This window comes from Penicillium mononematosum (genome assembly GCF_028829835.1).
Source record: "Penicillium mononematosum strain IBT 11891 chromosome Unknown utg000001l:1.0-4488741.0:1.0-4491989.0, whole genome shotgun sequence".
Taxonomy (NCBI): domain Eukaryota; kingdom Fungi; phylum Ascomycota; class Eurotiomycetes; order Eurotiales; family Aspergillaceae; genus Penicillium; species Penicillium mononematosum.
The window spans coordinates 4,420,593-4,442,848 of NW_026643271.1; the positions used below are offsets into that span (position 1 = coordinate 4,420,593).

At 49.7% G+C, this 22,256-nt stretch overlaps 13 protein-coding genes across 13 annotated transcripts; 6 read left to right on the forward strand and 7 right to left on the reverse strand.

Annotated features, from left to right (window-relative positions):
* Positions 1-192: 192 nt before the first annotated feature.
* On the forward strand, positions 193-1,637 carry N7519_001687 (uncharacterized protein; the record flags this gene model as incomplete). The annotated part of the gene is made up of 4 exons (XM_057288465.1): positions 193-843; positions 893-989; positions 1,057-1,556; positions 1,608-1,637. The coding sequence occupies 4 exons, from the start codon at positions 193-195 to the stop codon at positions 1,635-1,637; spliced, it is 1,278 nt and encodes a 425-aa protein (XP_057154548.1).
* A 456-nt stretch (positions 1,638-2,093) lies between these two features.
* Positions 2,094-3,359, forward strand: N7519_001688 (BAR domain-containing protein; the record flags this gene model as incomplete). Its single annotated transcript, XM_057288466.1, has 5 exons — positions 2,094-2,128; positions 2,240-2,395; positions 2,473-3,034; positions 3,135-3,266; positions 3,327-3,359. The coding sequence occupies 5 exons, from the start codon at positions 2,094-2,096 to the stop codon at positions 3,357-3,359; spliced, it is 918 nt and encodes a 305-aa protein (XP_057154549.1).
* Positions 3,360-4,015: 656 nt separating this feature from the next.
* On the forward strand, positions 4,016-4,604 carry N7519_001689 (uncharacterized protein; the record flags this gene model as incomplete). The annotated part of the gene is made up of 4 exons (XM_057288467.1): positions 4,016-4,026; positions 4,202-4,285; positions 4,386-4,438; positions 4,525-4,604. The coding sequence occupies 4 exons, from the start codon at positions 4,016-4,018 to the stop codon at positions 4,602-4,604; spliced, it is 228 nt and encodes a 75-aa protein (XP_057154550.1).
* A 580-nt stretch (positions 4,605-5,184) lies between these two features.
* Positions 5,185-6,661, reverse strand: N7519_001690 (sterol homeostasis protein ARV1; the record flags this gene model as incomplete). Its single annotated transcript, XM_057288468.1, has 3 exons — positions 5,185-6,300; positions 6,358-6,411; positions 6,473-6,661. The coding sequence occupies 3 exons, from the start codon at positions 6,659-6,661 to the stop codon at positions 5,185-5,187; spliced, it is 1,359 nt and encodes a 452-aa protein (XP_057154551.1).
* A 610-nt stretch (positions 6,662-7,271) lies between these two features.
* N7519_001691 (uncharacterized protein) lies at positions 7,272-8,741 on the reverse strand (the record flags this gene model as incomplete). The annotated part of the gene is made up of 5 exons (XM_057288469.1): positions 7,272-7,434; positions 7,493-8,019; positions 8,069-8,119; positions 8,174-8,452; positions 8,502-8,741. The coding sequence occupies 5 exons, from the start codon at positions 8,739-8,741 to the stop codon at positions 7,272-7,274; spliced, it is 1,260 nt and encodes a 419-aa protein (XP_057154552.1).
* A 942-nt stretch (positions 8,742-9,683) lies between these two features.
* On the forward strand, positions 9,684-11,111 carry N7519_001692 (phosphotransferase family protein; the record flags this gene model as incomplete). The annotated part of the gene is made up of 1 exon (XM_057288470.1): positions 9,684-11,111. One exon carries the CDS (start codon positions 9,684-9,686, stop codon positions 11,109-11,111), a length of 1,428 nt encoding a protein of 475 aa, XP_057154553.1.
* Positions 11,112-12,341: 1,230 nt separating this feature from the next.
* On the reverse strand, positions 12,342-12,737 carry N7519_001693 (uncharacterized protein; the record flags this gene model as incomplete). Its single annotated transcript, XM_057288471.1, has 1 exon — positions 12,342-12,737. One exon carries the CDS (start codon positions 12,735-12,737, stop codon positions 12,342-12,344), a length of 396 nt encoding a protein of 131 aa, XP_057154554.1.
* A 1,392-nt stretch (positions 12,738-14,129) lies between these two features.
* On the reverse strand, positions 14,130-15,238 carry N7519_001694 (uncharacterized protein; the record flags this gene model as incomplete). Its single annotated transcript, XM_057288472.1, has 3 exons — positions 14,130-14,665; positions 14,738-14,846; positions 14,888-15,238. 3 exons carry the CDS (start codon positions 15,236-15,238, stop codon positions 14,130-14,132), a joined length of 996 nt encoding a protein of 331 aa, XP_057154555.1.
* Positions 15,239-16,156: 918 nt separating this feature from the next.
* On the forward strand, positions 16,157-16,787 carry N7519_001695 (uncharacterized protein; the record flags this gene model as incomplete). The annotated part of the gene is made up of 2 exons (XM_057288473.1): positions 16,157-16,214; positions 16,267-16,787. The coding sequence occupies 2 exons, from the start codon at positions 16,157-16,159 to the stop codon at positions 16,785-16,787; spliced, it is 579 nt and encodes a 192-aa protein (XP_057154556.1).
* A 763-nt stretch (positions 16,788-17,550) lies between these two features.
* Positions 17,551-18,276, reverse strand: N7519_001696 (uncharacterized protein; the record flags this gene model as incomplete). The annotated part of the gene is made up of 1 exon (XM_057288474.1): positions 17,551-18,276. The coding sequence occupies one exon, from the start codon at positions 18,274-18,276 to the stop codon at positions 17,551-17,553; it is 726 nt and encodes a 241-aa protein (XP_057154557.1).
* A 351-nt stretch (positions 18,277-18,627) lies between these two features.
* On the reverse strand, positions 18,628-19,730 carry N7519_001697 (ketoreductase; the record flags this gene model as incomplete). The annotated part of the gene is made up of 2 exons (XM_057288475.1): positions 18,628-19,491; positions 19,557-19,730. The coding sequence occupies 2 exons, from the start codon at positions 19,728-19,730 to the stop codon at positions 18,628-18,630; spliced, it is 1,038 nt and encodes a 345-aa protein (XP_057154558.1).
* Positions 19,731-19,912: 182 nt separating this feature from the next.
* Positions 19,913-20,392, forward strand: N7519_001698 (Erg28 family protein; the record flags this gene model as incomplete). The annotated part of the gene is made up of 2 exons (XM_057288476.1): positions 19,913-19,975; positions 20,081-20,392. The coding sequence occupies 2 exons, from the start codon at positions 19,913-19,915 to the stop codon at positions 20,390-20,392; spliced, it is 375 nt and encodes a 124-aa protein (XP_057154559.1).
* Positions 20,393-20,601: 209 nt separating this feature from the next.
* Positions 20,602-21,883, reverse strand: N7519_001699 (UDP-glucose:hexose-1-phosphate uridylyltransferase; the record flags this gene model as incomplete). The annotated part of the gene is made up of 2 exons (XM_057288477.1): positions 20,602-21,741; positions 21,785-21,883. 2 exons carry the CDS (start codon positions 21,881-21,883, stop codon positions 20,602-20,604), a joined length of 1,239 nt encoding a protein of 412 aa, XP_057154560.1.
* Positions 21,884-22,256: the final 373 nt, after the last annotated feature.

Below are 22,256 nucleotides of genomic sequence, written 5' to 3' on the forward strand. Positions count from 1 at the left end.
GATTTCTGTTTTCTGTTCCTTGCTCATTTCTGCCTCCCAGTCTCTCTCTCTTCCTATCAGTCTATCAGTCTCTCTCGCCTTGTGGTTCCTCGGAAACCCCACCCTCGGTACGGAAGTCAGCCGCTCGCGTCATCCACGGTTCATTCTCCCCTTTTTGTTGTGAAATCCGGTGATACTTCCAGATGTCTCGATATGATGACTATCGCTCGTCGACAGGGACCCTGGACTCTCGCGATCGATACGATCGATACTCACGGGGTCCCCCCCGTGGCCGAACGACCCCGCCATGCCGAAGAGCGCTTTGAAGCACGTCTCCGTGAGGAAGACCGATATGGACCCCCTGCGCGCGCACCCGGGAGACTCTATGAGGATGACCATCTAGACCACCCATCCCCTGCCATGTCTCTTGTGGCGCATGACCGGCGTCGGCGCCGTGATGACAGTCCCTCATTCCGTCGTCCCCAACTTATTAGGCGGCAGTCGTCCTTGGACACCTTCGACCGCATACCGCGGCGCAAGATGGAACACTTCGATGCCCGAGACCGACCCCGCGCTCCCCGTGTACCTGTCGTTGCTCCGCCTCGTCGCCATCTCTCTCCGGGCCGTTATCGTGAGCGAGAAGTCTATGAGGATATTAGGATTGCCGAGCCCGACTACTATGGTGATGAAGAGTTCAGAGACGTTCGTGATCGAGATATGGTGGACCGTCGCCGCCGCTCTAGCAGTACTGTTCGCAGACATCATGAAGAGAAGCCTTACCCGCGCAAAGGGAAGACCCGTGTCCCTCGTCACCTTGCTCATATTCACGCCATCATGGATCTAGGGTATCCGTTCAAGGAAGAGGTTGTTCTGTCTTCAAATAGTACTGTTGTCTGTTGCTGACCTTAAGTAGGAGGATGTTATCGTCATTCAAAAGGCATTATCGAAGGCACAGATCGACGAAGTACTTACCTTGAGCCGCGAGTTCAGGCGGCCTTCGCCCGTGGAAAGTGAGTTTGCACTCGCGCCCGCATTCCCAATTCCCCGTGAGGAAGCGTGATACTAATTAGCGAACAGCCGAATACATCGGCTTGTCCTCGTCTCCTCCCCTGAGGGAACGGCCACGCGAGCGGGTGACGACAGAACACTTGCGTGTCGAGGCTTCTCCCCACACGAGCCAGGCATTCATCGTAGAATCGTCACCTTCCCGACACAGATCACGATCGCGCCATCATGTGGACCAATACGAGGAGTTTGTCGAGAGGCCGCGAGTACACGGAGTCTCTCGGCGACGGGCTGTATCAGTCAATGACCGTGGACCTCATCTATTGTCTCCCGTGCAGTACATCGAGGAGCGAGAGTCGGATCCTGTTCGGACGGGTTCGATGGTTCTCGTTCGTCCACGGGAGAGCGACCACGACATGAGCGATTACATCCGCAGTCTAGAAGAGGAGACCAGACTTCTTCGTCTGGAGAGGCAGGGTGGGATTGAGATCACTCGGCAACGCGAAACAGATATCATTGACGATAGAGGTAATCAGGAGGAAGTTACTGAGATCCGGAGGAGGAGCGTTCAGGTATGACGCCGCAAATTACTCTATGCTTTCGATGATTCTGACCTTCCCTAGAACCCAACTCTCGCATCATGCGTGCGATGATGGCCACTCTGACCTGACCTGGTTTCCATACTACCGAGGTCCTTTCCTGCTTTTTGAAGCAGAGACTTACGATGCTATGATCTTAATTTGTTTCCAGTGACTCCAGGTTCTGGATGGGGATGTCCCGATGTTTTCTATGTATCTTTTTAGTCAATTTGCAGATTATTCCTAGGGCCAGCATTGGAGACTTGACGATTTATAATCACAGGAGGCTGCTCCTAAGATGAATGAGCTTCACATAACATCTGGTGGCCGTCAAGTATAAGTGTACTAGTAGAAAAGGAAGATCGAATCTGATACAAACAAGTTGATACGTGGCGCAAGTGAGGCGGTGCAAGGTCGAGGCTCCCGCCCGCATAGCACATGTGGTGATATCCCATCATCACTCCCATCCATTTCTCGCTATTCTCTCCTCATTTTTCTTCTAACTTAGAAAATTACTAAAATATACCAATCATGGATCGAATGCAGGCATTCGGAAAGAACTTCAGGTGAGTACACCGTCATAGCCCCCCCTATCCCGCGGACCCTATTCTACCCCCTCGGCTTGTGACCGGTCACTTTACTAACATCTTCTTGCCTTGTGGTTTTCTGACGGACAGTGCGAGCTTCACGCCTTTTGCGCAGCGTACGCAGCAAATGATCAAGGAGCAGCTGGGCCAGGCCGAGGACAAGACCCAGCTCCCCGATGAATACATCGAGCTCGAGAAGCGCGTCGATGCGCTGAAGCTTGTCCACCAGAAGCTGTTGCAGGTAACGTGAGTAATCCCCGTTGCTTTATGCGCTATGGGTGGCTCTCTTACAGGTGCTAACCGGCGCCCCCTCTCGCGAACAGCTCCCAATACTCCAACGAGGCCTACGACTACCCTCCCAACATCCGCGAATCCTTCAATGATCTAGGACGGACCATCAACGAGAAGGTCCAGCTTTTGTCCCAGGCAGGCTCTCCCGCCGAGGCACAAGCTGCCCTGACAGCCCCGCCTTCCGCGAAGCCCCAACCTAAGACCTTCAACCACGCGATCGCCCGTGCCTCCCTGGCCGGCTCCCAGACACTCGCGCAGAGCACCGAGGGCGAGGACCCGCTTGCCACTGCGTTGGAGAAGTATGCTCTGGCCGAGGAGCAGGTTGGCGAGGCTCGTCTGGCCCAGGATGCTCAGATCCAGTCCCGCTTCCTGGCCGGCTGGAATACCACCCTCAACACCAACTTGATGTTCGCTGCTAAGGCGCGTAAGAATGTTGAGAACGCCCGCTTGATGCTTGACTCCATCAAGGCTAGCAAAAAGGCCGGCGCCCACGGCGACCTAGATAACCTGAGCGAGGATGCCCGCGCGGAGATCGAGCAGGCCGAAGATGAGTTTGTTGGCCAGACTGAGGAGGCTGTGAGCGTGATGAAAAACGTATGCTCCCGTTATTTTTCTTTTCTTTTCTTTTCTTTTCTTTTGTTTTGTTTTTCGCGCTCCGAAATTCGTTCCGTGGTACTAACATCGCTTACGACAGGTCCTTGATACCCCCGAGCCCCTGCGCAACCTGGCCGATCTGATCGCCGCTCAACTCGAGTTCCACAAGAAGTCATACGAGATTCTCAGCGAGCTTGCTCCAACTGTTGATGCACTGCAGGTCGAGCAGGAAGTAAGTTCTCGGTGATGCTCGTTCTACATGTCCATCACATCTAACCACGTCTTTTCTCAGGCTAGCTACCGCAAAATTCGTGAGGGCGCTTAAGCGTTGTTTTGAAATGCCATGTTTCCTTTGTTATCCTTCTGCCTGGCTTCGTATTTTGTCTGTTACTCCGAGCCATGGCCTTGTGTTTTGTATCTAAGCCGGTTTGCTTCTGCTGAGCCCGACAGATCATTGAGTCTGGATTTTTGGACTATAAAGAATATCCATAAAAGCTGTATTGTAGACAGATGCCATCTTCATTCAAATGTTGATTGTATCGATGTCATATGGATCCACCGCCCGCCAATTCTGCCTCAGGCATGCTAGCTCCAGGAGCTCCGACACCAAGATACTCCAACTCGCCAGCTCGCCTTTTTCAGATCGCAACACACCAGACAGTCGCATATTTCCCGAGAATTACCCCCAGATAACTGATTACTCGAATACGTACCGGAGACATCATCAACCCGACCCTAATTGTGCCACGCTGCACCGGACAATCGATTACTTGTCCTGCGCCATCAAAGGATCCGGGCATTCGATAGCACTCGTCCAGTGAACAGCTACCACCCACCAAGCACAGGCTGCCTCCTCTGAACTCTCCGCCCTAGATCGCCCACTCTCCGCCCACACCAACATTGGTGTAAGACACCGAGTGATCTCCACCCTGGGCTGTGCTGTACTCCGACGAACCAAGAGAATAACAAAATACCGAAGAAATGGCAAACGGGTAAGTTTCCCCTTCTCCTGGACTGGGATAAACAATGTATACCTATCTATAGCCATGGCTCAATGATTACCTGGTTACGGGTTCGCGTTGTTTAATTTATGCAGCCACGCCTTTATCTCCCGATACTCTGTCGACAAGTTTACAAAAATGCCGTCGCTAACATGAACTTTAATAGCTGGAGCCTGGTCATTGGCCTGGTCATTATCGTCGCCCTTTCGACAGCAGCGTGGTTCCTAAGCCCCAAGGGCGATAACCAAACGTGAGTCCATGCTTCGCTATATGTATGCTGGGTGTCGAGCCCAGCGGCCATTCCTTTTAAAGTTGCAAGCACTTGAGAATACTAACTCTGCTGTCCTCAGTCTCTTCCGCAGCACGCTCATCCTTACCTTCGTTTCCTGTTACTTGATGTGGGGTATGTTTCTTGTTACCTTGTTGTCCCTATCCACCTATCCCCATGATATGTGTACTACATGAAATATACTAACATACTCAACATAGCAATCGTCTTCCTCTCACAGTGGCACCCTCTTATCGCACCAAAGCGCTCAGACATCAGACCTGATCGCGTACCGCAATAAAGGCAATCCTCTTTCTGGTTTCTTGTGTTTTGCATCAATTCTGCCAACTGACATTTCGGGATCCTGTCGTGATTTACTGTCTCGTCTTACCCTGTCGTGGGATAATACAAGATGAAGTCAAGTTTACCTCATCTCACGACGCTTGTGGTTCAGACGGGAATAAAGACTGCTTTTTCCGTCTCTGTGCTTAGACTCGGTAGCGGGCTACTTGTGGAATTGGTCCGTATTACGTGCCTGTATGGGTTTATAGCTGCTTCATGATTTTGTATGGCTCTTCCCTAGATGGCCTTTTCGGGGCAGCGTTTTATTTTATGTTTTTGGTTCTATTCAGTTTTTGTTTAGTAGTTGCTGCTCGGTTTGTTTTGTCATGGAAAGTACATATTCATACCCTTTTAGGCCATTCTACTACATCTAGTCGAATTATTGCCTACGACTATGCCGTGGACATGTACCGGCAATATCGACCAATGGATTTCCGCTCCGTAGAGTACACAGGCCTTGTGATATGGCCTTGATGGACGTTGGTAAAGCTAGGTGGAATTAATTTTTGTTCAAGTACAAGTTCTTATCCGAATCACTCCTAACCAACTCCCACAGCACCGAGAATCACCCTCTGCACTGCCCACCGGGCGATTTGGCCCGCAACAGCAACCGCAACAGCACGCAGATACCCACAGCCAAGTAAGATATACAAGGCCTCAATATTACTCAGAAGCACCAGGTGCGTATCAACAACACCAAGAGAAAGCAACGAAGCAAGCAAGTCAAAAAGACCCGTCAGATAACTAGTCGGCGTGGAAGCTCGAAGCGAAGCAGCCGTGGCAGCGAGCCACGATTCCAGGAACGAAGAAGAACGAGCCGAATCCGGCGGCGGAGCCGATATAGCCCCTTTGGCAGAGAGGAGGGAAGAGGTTTGCGTGGCTGTGGCGAACAGGCTCTGGTGCACCGCGCTCAACATTGTAGCCGGCTGCGTCGGGGCCCGGATCTGTGCTGCTGCGTGACTGTGCGCTGGGATGTCGGAGAGGCTGCCGCTCCCGTCCGCGCCCCAGATTACCAGCAGGATGGGGAAGAGCTTTGCACAGCTGCTGACTAGCAGGGCGGTGCTGATCGCTGCTGGGCTTGCGGCTGTTGGAGGGGGTAGGGGCTGGATATTCTGCAGCGGGGCTGTTGATGCCCGGCGCAGGGGTGGCGCAGGTCGAGGTGGTGGTCCCATTGACGTGCCTTGCGGTGGTGGGGAGAGGTCGGTTGGGGAGGCGACCTCGCTGTATGAGCTAGGGGTTGGGGTTGGGCAGAGTAGGCTTGCGGAATGGTTGGCGGGGTTCTGGGTGTGTGGGTTTATCGGCACTCCGGATGGCGAGGGTTGCGTCGTTGGCGTTGGAGGGCCGGAGGGGAAGAGGGTGGCATCTCCAGTAGACCTTAAGCTAGGATTGGTGTTGGCATTGGTGTTGGCATTGCTGCTGCTGTCTGGTCCGCTATATCTGCGCGACTTTGGGACCAAGATTGAGGCCAAAAGGCGCACGGTGAGGTGGTGCGCGAGAGTTGCGGCTGCATTCAAACTGAGGAAGAAGAGGTATTGGATAATGATAGGGGCGCGTGAGAGGAAGGTTGTTGCGAGGGATGGGTCCTTCTCTATGCGTGCCCAGGTCAGGTAGACGTCGAAGAGAAGCAAAAGAACCCCAAGGCGGATTATGGATCGCTAAAAAGGTGACTTTATCAGTAATTGGCTCACAGTTGTTTAACATAGCGTACCCACATCGAACTGGTTGTCGTCTCGCCCGAGCCGATTGAAGAGGAGATGTCGGTATACCTGTTTTCGCGATAAGTCAGCCAGGTGGCGTCCCTCTGGAATATGTACAATGCGTATATACCTGGGGCTTGATTAGCACCAAGTCAATGAAGAGCACAACAAAGTCATATTCGACATATTTGTCGGCAAAACGCTGGCACCGCGGGCATTGCGTTAGTCGCACACCCTTGCCTTGGGACCTGTCATCGGCACGACTGTAGGCGCTGTACAGGTGAGAGACCGGATAGGAGCACTCGATGCAAATAGGCATCGCGTCACATCCAAGGATCTTTCGGAATGTACGAGAGTCTCGATGGTCTCCTATCGCGACATTGAAGGCGGTGAAGCCAAGATCGGAGGATACCTTTACCTAGGTAGGTATACCTCCCAGGGCGATGATGTATGACCTGAGGCTGCAACGTAAGAAACTAGAGCGTACCTACTAGAGGTAAGCAATTCTCATCATTCTCTGGGGAATCAGTCAAAATACTGGAAAGGGAATAGAGACAGACAAAAAGCAAAAAGTAACTCCGATAGGGGAATCGAACCCCCCGGCTGCCGTGTGAGAGACGGCGATGTTAGCCACTACACCATATCGGATCTTGGGATGGAAGAACATACAGATTTATGTCTTATCAGCCTATAGCTAAATTTTAAGTATAACAGAGGGCCGAAAAGAGCCCAAGGGGCCCGTCACTTGTCATTTGTTGGTTGAGTGTTAGGCATATCATGAAGAGAATCCAATTCCAGTCTATTCTCATCTCGTAAGGTTATGATAGATCTGGTTTTGATGGGTCCATCGTCCATCTTGTTCAGTTGATCTCTTCAACATTTACTTGGTAGGTTCTCAATGACACAGTCTTCTTGAATTATTCGCCTATTCAGCCCTCCCAGGTCACCTCCATAATGGAGAGGTATGATTTAGATGGCTTGGATATCCTCATAACTTTGAACCGCAAGTCTGTGTCTCTAAAAAGAGATTTCCAATCATCTGGTGTGCGCTCTTGGGCATTCTGTAAACCAAGCATGTACATATCGTAGTCCCTGGTTTCTTTTTATCAGTCTATAGTCCCATAACCGCAACGAACATTCAGTCTCGTACCGTGCTTCACGCTCTTTCAAGTAATGTGCCTCTCCATAGCCGGGAATGATGCGATCATTTAGAACCACCTTGGCCCCGGGCTTCAAAGCTGGTATCAAAGCCTGCAGGATCTTCCGCGCGTATTTATTGGACCAGTCGTGCAGTACATGACGCAATAAATAAACATCAGCGCCATGTACCGGTTGGTTTTGGAAGAAGTCATGGGGTTGGAAGCGGATACGATCCTGGAGGTTAACCGGCAAAGCTTGCTCTGCCTGGGAAATAACCTCGGGGCGATCTTGTACAATGCACTGAACTGTTGGGCAGTGATCCGCGAGTGCGCGGGCGATATGGCCGATGCCACCGCCTACGTCGACGACTGTGATATCTCCAGATCCGAACGGGAAGTGATCTATTAGATATTGCGGGGAGTATCCAGGTAGCTGAGCGTGCCAACTCATGGCTGTAGCAAAGATCTTCGCACGTTCAGGCATGTCGGCAAGGGCTTGGAAGACCGGGAGATCAGTGCCATTTTGTATATTCCATCCCTGTTGCTATTTAGCTAACCTGCATTAAATAAGTCACTGGAATGATTACGCTATGTTGTGGCTCTTCAGAGTCATTGTTTTGCGATACAGCTTCAGCAATCTGGAATATCAGCTTGGTATGAACACGAGGAGCTTGGGACACTTATCGGCATACTTTAAGGGCACCAGGCATGGTCTCACCAAGTCCGACCAGCATCCAAGAACGCATACCCTCATTCTCTGTTAAAATACGGGAGCCAGCCGTGTGGATGAAGAAATCAGGCTTTTCTTGGAAGAAGACATGATATGTGGCGGCATGAGACATCAATCGGCGAACAATATTCTCATTGCGATTAACACGCTGTGCTAGATCTTTGATGGTGGCCCCCTCACTCGGAAAATTCTCAAATATCTTCAGGCGAACCAATGCCAATGTGCTTAAAGAAGGGTTACGCTAGCAGAGGTCAGGTCAGTCTGAAAAGTGGGAATCTCCTTTTACTCACCAATTCAGGGCTACCTAGGAGTGCGGGATCGGTTAAAAGATCACGTAGCTCATCTAGTAAGCCTAGGAGCTTCATGCGTGCGGCTAGCGCAGTTGAATCCGGCGCATCGGTCTGTAGCACAGCGGGTAATCCATGTTCGAAAGAAGGCTCAGGGATTCCCTGCGAAGACAGATCGCCTGCTAGGCTGTGAACAACCTCAGCAATTTCGGCGGCGCGACCGACGAGGTTTGCACGGTCCATTTGAGAGCAGGTGTATATGGCGAAAAGCACTTCCACTCAAAGGAAACCACCACTTCTTAAGGGATACCGCAGCACGAAGTACTTCATAAACCTGAAACCATATCCTTAGCTCGCTTATATAGGTATAGCATGGTTCTTTCGGAACAATGCAACCCTCGGGAGTAACCGCTCTCTTGGCTTTTGGAGCCCCAGCCCAGAACCCCTCTATTAAAAACACGCTACTGTACGCCACCTGCAACGTGATAGAAAGATAGGGCCTTTATCTACATTTGGCATGGGCCAAGGTCCAAAACAAGGATTATACTAGAATGTTGGGAGCCAAAGGATTCTCGCATGTCATTGTCCTGGTCGGCTTGAAGTTCCACCGTTATATATACATGTGGATCTCATATTGAATACAGTACAGCATATTTATAGTGGGGCTAAACCTTTGTACCCAAATATACCGCCCTCCAAATTCTGCTAGTTCTGCCAGTCTAAAACTCCTAATATAGTTAGCGTGTAGGCACGTGATTTAGCGCTAACGGTTAGCAGTTAAAGGTATGTACCTAAGGAGGCTACTAAAAAAGACCACTAAAAAGACCTTTAGAAAAGACTACCTAAGAAACCATTCAGCAGACTATGGCCGGATAAGCGGCTGACTATATATTCTTACGGTAGCATGTTCAATAGGAAGGCGGTATTTATGACAGTATGTAACAGGCAGGCGGTATGCAGCGCGGTAAAATGTAGGTACAAAGGTCTAGCCCCACTGTACCTATAGAGTGTGATCACGCTAATGGCGTGAGCGTTGGAATATTGACTGGGTGCCTCACTCGTCATTGGTTAACATGACTGCGATTATGTTACGGGCGCGAAAGAGGAGGTGAGGATTGGCTTCGACTTGTGGTTCGACTTGTGGATGAGTCGACTTGGTCGAACTATTTTAGGCGACTACATCACATGATCAAAGGACTCCAGGAGATTTCCCTTCCCATCTTCTTTCTATACATCGACCTCGCATTGCATGTGAAATGGACTTCGACAGTCTTGCAAACCAACAATCAGATCGGATTTTTCAGGTGGGGATACAAAAACTACTCAGAAATTCGAGGATTTGGCAGGCAAGCTTGCTTCCCGGCATTGCCCGGTACGCCCGTGACAGCTTCACGGCTTCCAAATGGTGCTTTCAATATTTGCTATCGAGTTACTTTCGAAAATGGAGACCGCGTTGTAGTTCGTTTTGCGGCTCTTGGTCGAGTCATCGCTCGCAATGAAAAGATTGAAGACGAGGTCGCCCTCATCCACTTTGTTGCTCAACACACAACGATCCCTGTTCCAAAAATCTTGGGATTTGGCAAGTGTGTGGTCGTTCCGTACATTGTGATGTCTTTTGTCGAAGGAAGTCCGTTAAGTGGATATCCCAGAGATTCGCCTCGAGAAACAGACACGCTAAGTTTGAATATTCCTATTTCTGTCTTGAGGAAGGCCTATTTTGGCATGGCAGAAGTTCTGCTAGAGCTGTCGAAGCCTGAATTCCCGGTTATTGGAGCTATCCGAAAAGACGAGTTGGGTAGTTGGACCGTGCCGAAGCGTCCGTTTACCTTCAACGCAAACCGGCTCGCTCAATTCTCCAACATCCCACTTAATGTCTTTAAGCGACAGCACTTCAACAACGCAACAGATTATTTCGAGGAGCTCGCCCAACAACATTTTCATCACCTTGAGCATCAACGCAACGATGCAGTCACGGATGAATCCGACTGTCGGAAGAAATGCGTCGCGCGCTGTCTTTTTCGCAGACTTTCTCATGGAGTAGCCAAAGAACATTGCAATGGACCTTTCCAGATCTATTGCGATGGTCTTTGCCCCGACAATGTCCTTGTGGATGCCTCAAGGCTTGTTGTCACTGGGGTAGTCGACTGGGAATTTGCTTATGCTGCGCCTGTTGAATTCACATATGCTGCTCCTTGGTGGCTCTTGTTGGAGCGTCCGGAAGACTGGGAGTCCGATCTAGATCAATTCCTGGTGCGTTTTATGCCGAGGTTTCGCACTTTCGTAGAAGTGCTTCAAGATTGTGAGACCATAAAAATCAAAGGCGGATCGTTGTCACAGTCCCAGCGTTTCTCGATTGTTATGGAGAAGTCATTTGAGCCTGGACTATTTTGGTTTTGCCTTGCTTCGCGACGCAGCTCCATGTTTGATGAGTTCTATTGGAAATTTATTGATCCGCAGTTTTTTGGCCCATTAACGACGATGGAGGACCGTCTATGTCTGGTGAGCGCAGAAGAGCGTGTGAACATTGACACCTTCATTGACATGAAAATGCACCAGGCAAGTGAGGGGAATCTAGTTTCTCATTACAGCGTCGACGAATTAGTTGACCTATGACGACACATTGTGGTATTACACAATTCTGTCCCCGGTTCGAATCCAACAAGTCCTTGCACGAGGATTGCTCTGCACGATGCCTTCGACCATAATACAAATTTCATGTACAACCATTTTCATCGGAGGAAATCGTTCAGTCCCTTCAAGGGATATCCACCGCATCTTCGATCGATCCACGAGGACCACACGATGTGGATAAGAAAAACAATTTCCGCGAAAATCGAGATTGTCTATGGGCGTTGGGTACAAAGGTGGGCCGAAGGGAATCTACGGCTTCCAAATCTTCAGTTATGGGGCGAATACGAAAAGATTCGGCTGTTCGTTGAATGGGAAAGGAGTGAAAATGACGAAGAACGTATTTCGAGGATCCTCCTTTCCGCTTTGCACCCACATCGGTTTCTCTGTCTCAATTCCCTATCAAACCCGGAGGCCGTATTGCAAGATCAGATTATCACTTGCGCTTGCCAGCTGGCAGGGCTTCCGTTCAACTACAATTTTACTCGACACGTGGATGGACGTCAAAAGTCAGATTTCATCCACAATACATCTATTAAGGCGCTAGGAATTACCGAGGCAGAGAAGTCTAATACCCTCGCTAGCGTTCTATCAGCTCGGGCAGCAGAGTCATCATCCGATACAGAAGTGCTAAGGTCTCAGGCACTGCGGTAATGTATTTGCAGAGACTGTACTACGTCCTCCAGGACCTCCTAGAAAGGAAAGGTCCACCAGAAAACCGACAATTCAGAGATCGATACAAGCGCATTACGATAAATGAGCACGGATTTCCGTCCTCACCCCCACCATTGCTTCGTGAGAATACTTCTTTAAGCGACTTGTGCAGAAACCCATAGATATCATCCCGGCTTACGTGCAGTTCTGTACAAGCGATAGCAAGTCCTCTCTGTCAGCATCTCTCTCCCCCGCCCCTAGAGATGCTACTCGCACTTATGAACTTTCAACAAGCAAGGCTCAACCCTGATACTGCCGATCATCGCAAACACTGTCGTTCTCAGATATTCTCGACATTTGAAATCGTTCCCCGAGTTTGTGAGGTATGCTCTGAGCCTGTAGAGCCCGATAACTTATCAAAGTTTTCTCTACATTTACCTAATATACCGTGTGAAATGCTATTCAAAGTCGTGTCATCGCCTTCAGCGGAATGGTCGACCCACAAATGGCCTTGAGTACCGGACAGCATGGGCATTGAGAGAAAATGACTTGGAAAAAGTACTACGAAGCCCCGATGATTGTGAAGGTCTCCCAGCACATGTGGAGCTCTGGTGTATGAAGTGTAAAGAGAAGACGGTGCTCAAACAATCGCAAAGCAGTGGCAACGAAGAGGAGATCTCTGAAGTTGGTCGCACAGTGCTTGACCCAGCTCCTCGGTGGACATTGGGTGCCAAAGTATGTGCCACGTTGGTTCTCCTGTGAGAAGTATCCACGAAACTTGTCACAATTTGTTCCGGTCAGCATTAGAATTCCTTTTATACACAAGAGAAGCATAGAGATCACAATAAGTCGCTTTCCATATGTGAATCCAAGTTCACTGTCGAAGGTTTTGGACGCCTCCACTTCCTCTTCCCATTCCCCGAGAAGATTCGAACGGAAACGGGAAGAAAATGACATCGGGAATGCAACCGAATGTAATATCGATTTACAAATCAGCAATCTCCCGATAAAAGACGCCTCGAAACCAGCGATTATGGAAGTCAAGTGCTTGGGCTGTAACGCAGAATGTCCTCCAGATGTCAAGCCAAAGTTCCATGCTGACACAGGGAGTTACATTGCGTCGGTAAAGGAACACTGTCCTAAGTGGTGCACTGTTGGCAAGAGGGTGTATTTCGTCCCGGTGGATGACACTCCTTAGATAAGATCGCACACGGTCTGGAAGCAGGAGAGGGATAGGGAGGCTAAGATGAAGAGAGTCTAGAGGTAAAATAAAGACAGATAAGTATCAGACATAGCTTTAGGGACTTGCTACAGGATGTTCCATGGTCTGAATACCCAGTCCAACCTCTGCAAGGGGTTGAGTAGTCAATGTAAAATCCAATACACAGAGAAATACAAATATCAGACTCCTAATCTGGGAGTCCAGAGTAGATGCTTCATAGCGGCCGGGTGGTTTTTTTTTTTTTAAAAAAAAAAAAACCCCCATCAGGGCGTAGCGATACAATTCACAATGTAAAATAGCTCGAAGGGCCTGTCAAATGAATGCTTTGGTTATCAGGCATCAACTCCTTTTTTTTTTTTAAAAAAAAAAAAAAAAAACCCAACCTCAGGCTCACTGAGGACCTTATGATGGATGCCCTTTTCCCACTTTCTTTCAAAATGGAGAGTAAAGTAGAAGTCATATGCGCTGCCAATTGCGCCAGCCGGGCTACTTTCGGTACATCTCTCGCAATATAGATTTATATAAATCTAAAAATGACATCTGTGATTAAGTTCAGCGTTGAGGTTCATTCAAGTCGCCAAGTATTTTGATTCAAATTACTTATGCCTTGTCGTTATTGCTGATCCTTTGACCAGTACCGACCACAAGTTGATTGCTATCTCCAACGATACCTCGTAGCTACCATCCCTTATTTGCCTGTCCTTTTTCGTTTCCATTCCGTAACAATGATGTCCTGCAATCCCGCAAATTCCGATCGGGATTGTACGCAACCACCGATGGTTTATCAGGAGGATCCCTTTATACCCCACCGATCACCACCGAGGGGAGGGTTTCCCTATATAAACTATTGGAGTCGCCTAGGTAAGTATAAAGAAGAGGTAGGTTAATATCCAATTGGTGCCATGGTCTAGTGGTATGACGACACATTGTGGTGTTACACAATTCTGTGTTAGCCCCGGTTCGATTCCGGGTGGCGCCATTTCTTTTTCTTTTCTTTTTTTCCTTTCCTATTCTTAATATTCTCTCTCTGCATACATAACATACATCTATGAAGTAAGTAGGTAACGAACGGATACAAATGCCGATAAACAAAAGTCAAGAGCCAATCCATCCAGATCCATATTAGATCATTTCTGTACTTCTTCTCCCTTGGGGTGACCCACCACGACATATGCTCCGTAGTACTCGGTGATCCGGTCTTGACGTGCACAAATATATCTGCGAACAATCCCTGGGTAAACGGCCATCAAGATCCGACCACCATCCAGTGTGGTGTGATCGTCGTATAGGAAATTGTATTCATGTGCGACTACCCTTTTATTCAACCTGTCAACAGAGGTGAATGTCTCAGGTAGCTCTGCCAGCCCCTCAAAATCAATGTGGCCTCGTATATTTCCCATCAGTGCAGCACTTTCCACTGCCATCTTGTAAATTCGGCGAAGTCTTTTGTCCCGCTGGTCCACATCCTCCTTGCTTGTTGGCTCTCTAAGTAGCCAGCGGATAGGCTCGACGGAGAGAGTGTCATTCACAAATTGATCGACGAAAGACTCGCGGCGGTCCTTATGATAGGTTCCAAGTACTGTGTTTGCTGCCTGGTGTACATTCGCCGAGTTTGCAAGGCGATTGGTTTCGGATCTCCACAGTGATGCCATGAGTGGGTTGACTAGAAGCAATGAAGGACCGTGGTCAATGAAACATATCTTTTTTCTTGGGGTGGGAAGGTGGCATGACATACTTTCGTAGAATCTGTCATACAGATGCTGCAGCCGTGTACTGAACGTCTCATCTCCCTCGTCTGTCGGGGACATCTTCCCGTCCAAGTACCACCAAGGGTTCATGAAAAGCTTGCCCCAGATTTCTTTGTAGACCAGGGTTTCAACAATACCTCATTGATCAACTCTTGAACCGTATCTGGAAGGAGTCCCATAAAGACATCCCATTCCTCTTGCACGCAGTAACCCGCGAGGCTGCTGATAATGGCCTGCTTTTGGGTTTTGGAGAGACGGTCCATCTCCTCAATGGACTTCACATTTTCAATGGCCCACGAATGGGCCTCCGCGGTGAATGCGAGCGAATAGAGCAAGTCGCCGTTGTTTTTCGGTCCGGGCCAGCCAAACATGCCCGCCTCGATCATTTCTCTCATCTCGAAAACATCATGCATGTATTCACGCTTCGAAGAAGAGGGATATTTTGTACCATCGGGGGCTATGTAAGGGGGATGGGCGTAAGAGGACATCTTTGGTTTCTTTTGCTGGTGTTCTGCAGGAGGATCTTCCTTTTAGGGTATGTCAGACCAAAAGTATAGCAGCAAAGGGGGAAGTTTCTAACCTGAGGTTTCTGCTTCTTCGATCTAGTACTGCTCATGGTAGTAGTAGAAGAAGTAGAAGAAGAAGAAGTGATGTAGCCGGGGGGAGATATGAAAAAGAGGAGGGATAGATTTCTAAAGCCAGCATGGCCATGTCCCATTTTATGTCTTATTTGGCGAAAACATGGCCACACACATTTCTTTGTTGCTTTTTTTTTTACTTTACTTTACTTTTTTTTTTTTTCTCTTTGGAAGTTGGAATCTCAAGACCGAGAGAGTAGCCACATTTCTTTATTCTCCTTTGAAACTTCTTTGGAACTACAAATTTACAAATTTACGGTGTGGTTACATGAATCTACCTAGGTAGGGACGAATTAGGAAACAGCCAGAACCCCTCCAGGTGAGGACTGGGCGTATTTCTTTGTTTATGAAAGCGGAAATTCTGGTGGCCATCTTGGAGATGAAAGAAATCCGTATTCTGAGGATGAAACTGAATAATTGGGAGAGACAGTTACCTTCATGTGAGACTTTGCACTTTTCTTTATTCTTCTTTAGAACTAAACCCGAAGCCTAAGACATTCAAAGAAATATTTCCAAAGTGGAATGAAACTAGAACCAGGAGAAATCTTAGTATGTGTCTTTCAATCTTGGAATAACGTGGTTCTGATGTGCATCAACTCTGTGGACTCTGGCAATGAAACATGTGTTATATTGGAAAGACAAGACAGAAACATGAGCTTGGAAGACCTTCGGTGGGAATAGATTATCAAATGTATAACACTAAGTATTTAGTCGAGTTTTCAATCCAACTTGTCCAGTCTATCGGATACATCCTGATTCCAAGGCGATATGGAAGAGAATGGGTACAAGCTTGTCGTGGGTGTGGACTACGGTACCACCTTCACATGTAAGAACGCCTACACCTTCACTAATTCGTTTCTTTCACTGACTGAGAATAGGCATTGCTTATGTTCTTATCCGTGCAGGTGACCAAATGGGCAGCGAAAACATCAGTATTATCAAGCAATGGCCCTCAAGTCTTGGTGAGCAGCCCAGCGCCCCGTCCCTAATTTCTTACAGGCAGGATGGAGGTCCACACCTCTGGGGCTTTGAGGTCAACCCAGAAATGCGATCCTATGCCTGGACGAAGCTACTATTGGACAGAAATCCCCAACGTGATGAATTCGACGATGACCTCCTGGAGAGAGTCACCGGTTCGGAAATCCTGAGGCTGCCCAACCAAAAGGAAGCCGGGGAAGCTGTGGCAGACTACCTTTCTCGGATATACAGTCACATCCAGCACCATATCTCCAAAAAGGTGCCAGAACTTGGCAGTTCCAATGGGGATCTAAGTAGAGTGCCGATCGATTTCTGGTTCACGACGCCAGCTCGCTGGTCTGGGAATACACAGTTCCTAATGCGTCAAGCAATTCAGAGAGCAGGCTTTGGGACAAGCTTTCTACATCGCGTGTGGATATAACATTTGAAGCCTTTGCTACCTTGCGTATTCTAACAGATGGACCTCCCAAAAAAAAGGATCAACAATACCCAAAGGATTTTCAGACATGCCAGAAAATTCAGTTGCTTCATTGGGAGCATGATCTTCTTACCAAGCCCGTGGAGATCTATGAGTCCAATCTCCAAGTTGCACCACAGCGATTGGAGAACTCCGGTAAGTCTAGTGCTTCCACAGTTTTACGCATTTCGCCCCAAGTGATCGGGATTGCCGAGAAAAACACATTCATCTAGATGCGCATTGCATAGATTATATTCAATGTCACTTCAGTGACTTTGACCTTGCCCTGTTTCCTCACCAAACCATCGCCGGACGGAATGTCTATTACTTGGAGCTTTTGGTCAAGGTATCTCTCTCAGATCGGGTGATACATTTCTGTGCGTCTGCACTGGGCAAAGTGATTGGACGAAAAGACCTGGCCATGGCCCATGATTGATATCTTCTGTGTTGCAACTGAGGGGCCGAGTTTATAGAATGCGTTGCTACTTGATTTGTATTTTCCTCATCCTCACCATTCCTTAACAATTCGTCTCCATTCCCATAGGGAATTCATCTTCCCCCACAGCCCTTTGTCAGAAAATCAAAGAAAATACGGAAAATGGGGGAAGAGATTACATGTTATACCATAAAAGACCCAAATCACAAAAATAGGAATATGAGCAGGATGCGGTAAAGAAGGCAGGAATGGGCAAGGACGGATCCCCATCCTAACCACTCCAAGAAGTCTCTAGTCACTCAACCCCAACCTATTCTCAATGACCTTGACTATCTCGGTCCATTCCAACATAGCTCCACTCCCCACGTCCCCGCAAGCCAACACCTTCGACGACTGCGGTTGCAGAACCTCGACCCAGCCTGTCTCACCTCCCTTGTTGTCTTTTCCAACACCCCATTCCACCTCTAGCACCCGGATATGCTGGGCCGTCACTGGGTGTCGCCACATAGCCGTATTCATGGCCGGTGCAACTACAATCCGTTTTCGTTTCCCGTCAACCTGGCCATCTGTATCCCACGCTCGACATACGGACGTCAATAGATTATCGCTAAGTCCGTTGGCGAGCTTGGCCAGGGTGTTTGCGGAAAGAGGAGCAATGACAAGGATATCCGCCCAGCGTCGAAGAGAGATGTGCAAGATATCAACACCGCGGCGCCAGGGCTCTGGCCCCCACTCCGCGTCATCGTCATAGACGGCTTCTACGCCAGGGAGGGAACCGAGGGACGACACGGTGGGCTGCTCGGCGGACTGGCCGGCTAAGAATTGTTTGGCTTTGGTGGTGAGGATCACTCTTATCGAGAGCTTGTGGATATGAGGGGAAAGGGCGCTGATGATATTGGCTATTTTGATAGTCGCGACTGAGCCAGTTGCGGCAAGGAGAAGGTGAATGCGGTTGTCCGTGGAGATTTTATATGAGGCGTCATCAATCCCACTGACGGGAAGAGTCGATTGAGACATGCTTTATCAGTTTACTTTGCAGCATGCAGGTTTTAGCTTGGTCATTATCGATGATACACGAGATCCCAGGTGAGAGAAGTGGGGTGATAATGGCTTATCGATAAGAATTCTACCGAGGTCAGCCCTGGGAGATATATGAGGGTCGATAGCAAAGGTTGTGAAGAATCTCTTATTTGTTTTTCTTGGTATAGACCTTTAGGTATCAATTATGCTCCCGTTATTTCCCTATCATTTTCTTTCTGTTTATACATTTACTCGAGCCTATCATGCATTTCGAATAATATATAAATCTGGCTCAAGAATCGCATCTCCCTCTGCTCCACAGCAGAAAACCGAGAAAACCCGAGCAGATCAAGTGCTCTTCTTCGCATTCTCACGCTCAGCCTTCCGGAGAGCGCGCTTCCGAATGCTCTCGTGCATAGACTTGTTTTGCCCAAGAACAAACTTGCCCATAGTTCCGGACACAGAAGTCAAGAACCAAGCCATGATGCCATGACTCCAGTAGGGCGACGAACTGTAGGCATAGGTAGGCGAGCCACCACTGCGACCAATCTTCGCCAGAACGGAGCGAACGAAAGCGCGCGGGGTAGGGATAGAAGCCGAGGCACGACGGATCTTGGACATGGCAGAGGTAATCAGATAGGCTTGGACGAGTTCAACATCGATGCCGTAAGGGGCCAACTCGCCGCCAAGAGCAGTAGACCAGTATTGAAGGAAAGCCTTGCTGCCGGAGTAAGTGGCGAGGAACGGGGTAGGCAGGAGACCGCCGAAAGAGCCCATGGTCAGAATCAGACCGCGGCGGCGCTGCATCATGCCCGGCACGACAAGCTGAGTGACGCGGAGCGTGCCGGTGCAGTTGATAGTCACGATATCGGCCATCTCTGCGGCGGGGGTTTGCGCGAACGGAACGGGTATCGAGTGGCTCAGACCGACGTTGTTGACCAGCACGGACACGTCCAGATCGGAGACCAGTTCGCCCAGCGCCTGGTAGTCGGCGTCGGCGTTGCGTGAAAAATCCATTGCGAGTGTCTTGGTCTGCACCTGCGGGAACTGCTTGGTGATATCCTCTGACAGGGTTGCGAGCTTCGAGGCTGTTCGGGATACAAGCACGATGTTGAACTTCGACTTCGCCAATTGCAGCGCGAATTCCTTGCCCAGGCCGTCTGAGGCGCCTGTTACCACGGCCCAGCTACCGGGGGGACCGAACGAGCGAAGCTACTCAATGATGCTAGTCAGCTTCATCCTTTTCATTTGTGGGCCTGAATATCGATGTTACGTACCGGTTTACCCGGAAGCACGAACAGACTGAAAAGCACCCGCATGAACGTCCAGACCTTGCGGGCAATAACCAACCCTCCGGTCGCCAGGAGGAACAGCGCTCCATAAGTAGGCAAACCCGGGGCAATAAGGGCTGGCCATTGTGCGAGACACTCAATATGCTTCGAGAGATCCATAGCGGGCGAATGAACGTGAATAGGAAAAAGTAGACAGAAGGGGGAAAAAAGGTTGAGCAAACCGACGTGAGGCTTGTTGGGGGAAGATCAAACGCCAAGACTTGCCCAAACATCCTCGGCCTCCAAGTCGCAAGAAAAACAACTCCCCTTCAGATCAAAACAAAAGGGACACTCGCTCAAAAATGGACCAATACCTTGCCTATCTCCCCCAGTCCGAGGGCTTCCTGCCCAAATGGCTTTTCTTCGTAAGTTCTGCCTGTGTCATCCCATTACCACTGCTTTATTCTCCAAGCTAACCACCAACCTCTCTATATAGGTTTCGGTCGTCTCCGCTCTGAACAGCCTGCAAGCCTACACCTCTCCGAAAATACACCTCCCTACTCTACAGTAATGGCACGGTCCCCGCAACGCCGCTCTCCGGCCGCGTCTTCGGAACCTGGACCTTCCTCTCTGCAGTCATTCGCATGACCGCTGCTTACAACATCACAAACTCTGTCGCGTATGACCTTGGAATGTGGACGTACGGCATTGCGCTCTCGCACTTTATCGGCGAGCTCGTCTTCGGCAATGCCTCGCTCAAGGGCCGGTTCTTGAATCCTTTGATTGTTGCGTCGGGCTCGCTGGCTTGGATGTTGACCCAGCGCGAGGCCTACCTGGGTTAAGTGATTTGGAGAGGGGGATGGTTCAACAAATAGCTATGGAACTGAGCATTGAATGTTGGATCACAACTATATACAGCAGGCTTTGCGGGGAAATAATATATAATGCACATAAGATGGAATATCTTCAACTCTGGGATAACCCCGCCCAGACTTTCATCGATTGCTTTTCTTTTCTTCTCTTTTATTTCCTTTATTAATTCCGAGACGCTTCACGAGTCGATCTTCTTCCTGTACAACTCGCCACCGCAAGCCCGCAGCTTAGCAGCAGCTTGCTCGGGGGTGATATCACGTTGAGGCTCCGCCATAAGCTCATAGCCAACCAAGAACTTGCGCACGGTAGCGCTTCGGAGCAGAGGCGGATAGAAGTGCAAGTGCAGGTATGACGCCTCAATCTCCTCCTCGGTGCCATCAAGCGGAGCCTGGTGAACACCCATACTGTAAGGGAAGTGCGTCTCGAAGAGATTATCGTAGCGACGGGTGATCTCGGCAATTGCCTCAGCAAGCAGCATCTTATCGGCCTCGGACAAATCCACTAGCGCGCGCTTGTGCGTGCGGCTCACAATCATCGTCTCAAACGGCCAGGTAGCCCACCACGGACAGACAACCAGGAAGGCATCGTTCTCAAACACAACGCGCTCCTTCTTGCGGCTCTCCAGCGCCGCATAGTCCTCCAGCAGGTGGCTACCGCCGTGTTGCCGGCGATACTTGGTCAGCTGGTCCATTTCGGCAGCGGGCTCTTCCGGCATTGAGCTGGTCGTCCACACCTGCCCGTGTGGGTGCGGGTTCGAGCACCCCATGGCCGCGCCCTTGTTCTCGAAGATCTGCATGTACCGGTACTGCTCCTTTGGCTTGGTGGCGCTTGTTAAGGTGGATGTGGGCTGCAGCGTTGTTGGGGATGCCTTTTTCGCTAGCGGCGAGGTCGGGGACAAGTGTGCTGTGTAGATTTCTGTCCAGGCATCGATCACGGGCACGATCTCGCGAGGTGCCAGGTCAGCGAGGGTGAGGTTGTGCGCGGATGAGAAGGTGAGCACGTAGCACTTGCCCGTTACGGGCTCGGCTTTGAGGAACCGCGATTCGAGTTCTGTGGGTGTGTGTGAGCTTGGTACGCGTGTGGTGTGGATGCGCTGGGCGGGCTTGGACGTACCATCCTGATTTGAGGGCTCATAGGCCGCTTGTTCTTCCTTCACAGCGCTGTAGTCATTCACAAATACGAAGGTGCTCTCATAATTGGGGTTGGTATCGCCCTGGGCGCGCTCGTTCCCGGGACACAGGTAGCATTTGGGGTCGTAGTTGGGCAGGGTTGTCTTGGAGGGGCTCTCCTGTGCTCCTCTAGGGTGTTGTATGGTTAGCTGGTATGTTGCGCAGTGTCTTTCCTATGGCAACAATACTCACTGCCAGGGGCGCTTGGTTCGGTGGGGGGGAGACCAAGATGGAGGAGCCACGGAGAGGGTTGTATCTCCGGTGGGAAATGTCGTCGAGTACGTTTTCCATGGCTATAGATCACAATAATACCTTGGAGGGGAGAGAAGGAGTAAGGAAGCGAAAAGAGAAATCCCCGAAAATAGTTGGAAAGGGTCGGGGTTTGACTTCTGGTGGGGAGGCGGGGTCTCCGGAAGAAAGGAATGTGCCAGGTTACAGCTGTTAAGCGAGACCAAAGTGTTATGTATAGGAGGCTACGGTGGACCTTGCCTAACTAATATAGCATGGCGAAGTTGTAGAAGCAATATATCTTGACATACAACGTCTTGGCATCTCCGTCTTTCTCTCGGTGAGCCGTCCAGGAATCGGGATCCCGCAGTTTTCCGGGGAAACAGGCACGTTGGGGGGACCGTTTGACCTGAGTTCAGCTGAAAGAGGTAATTGA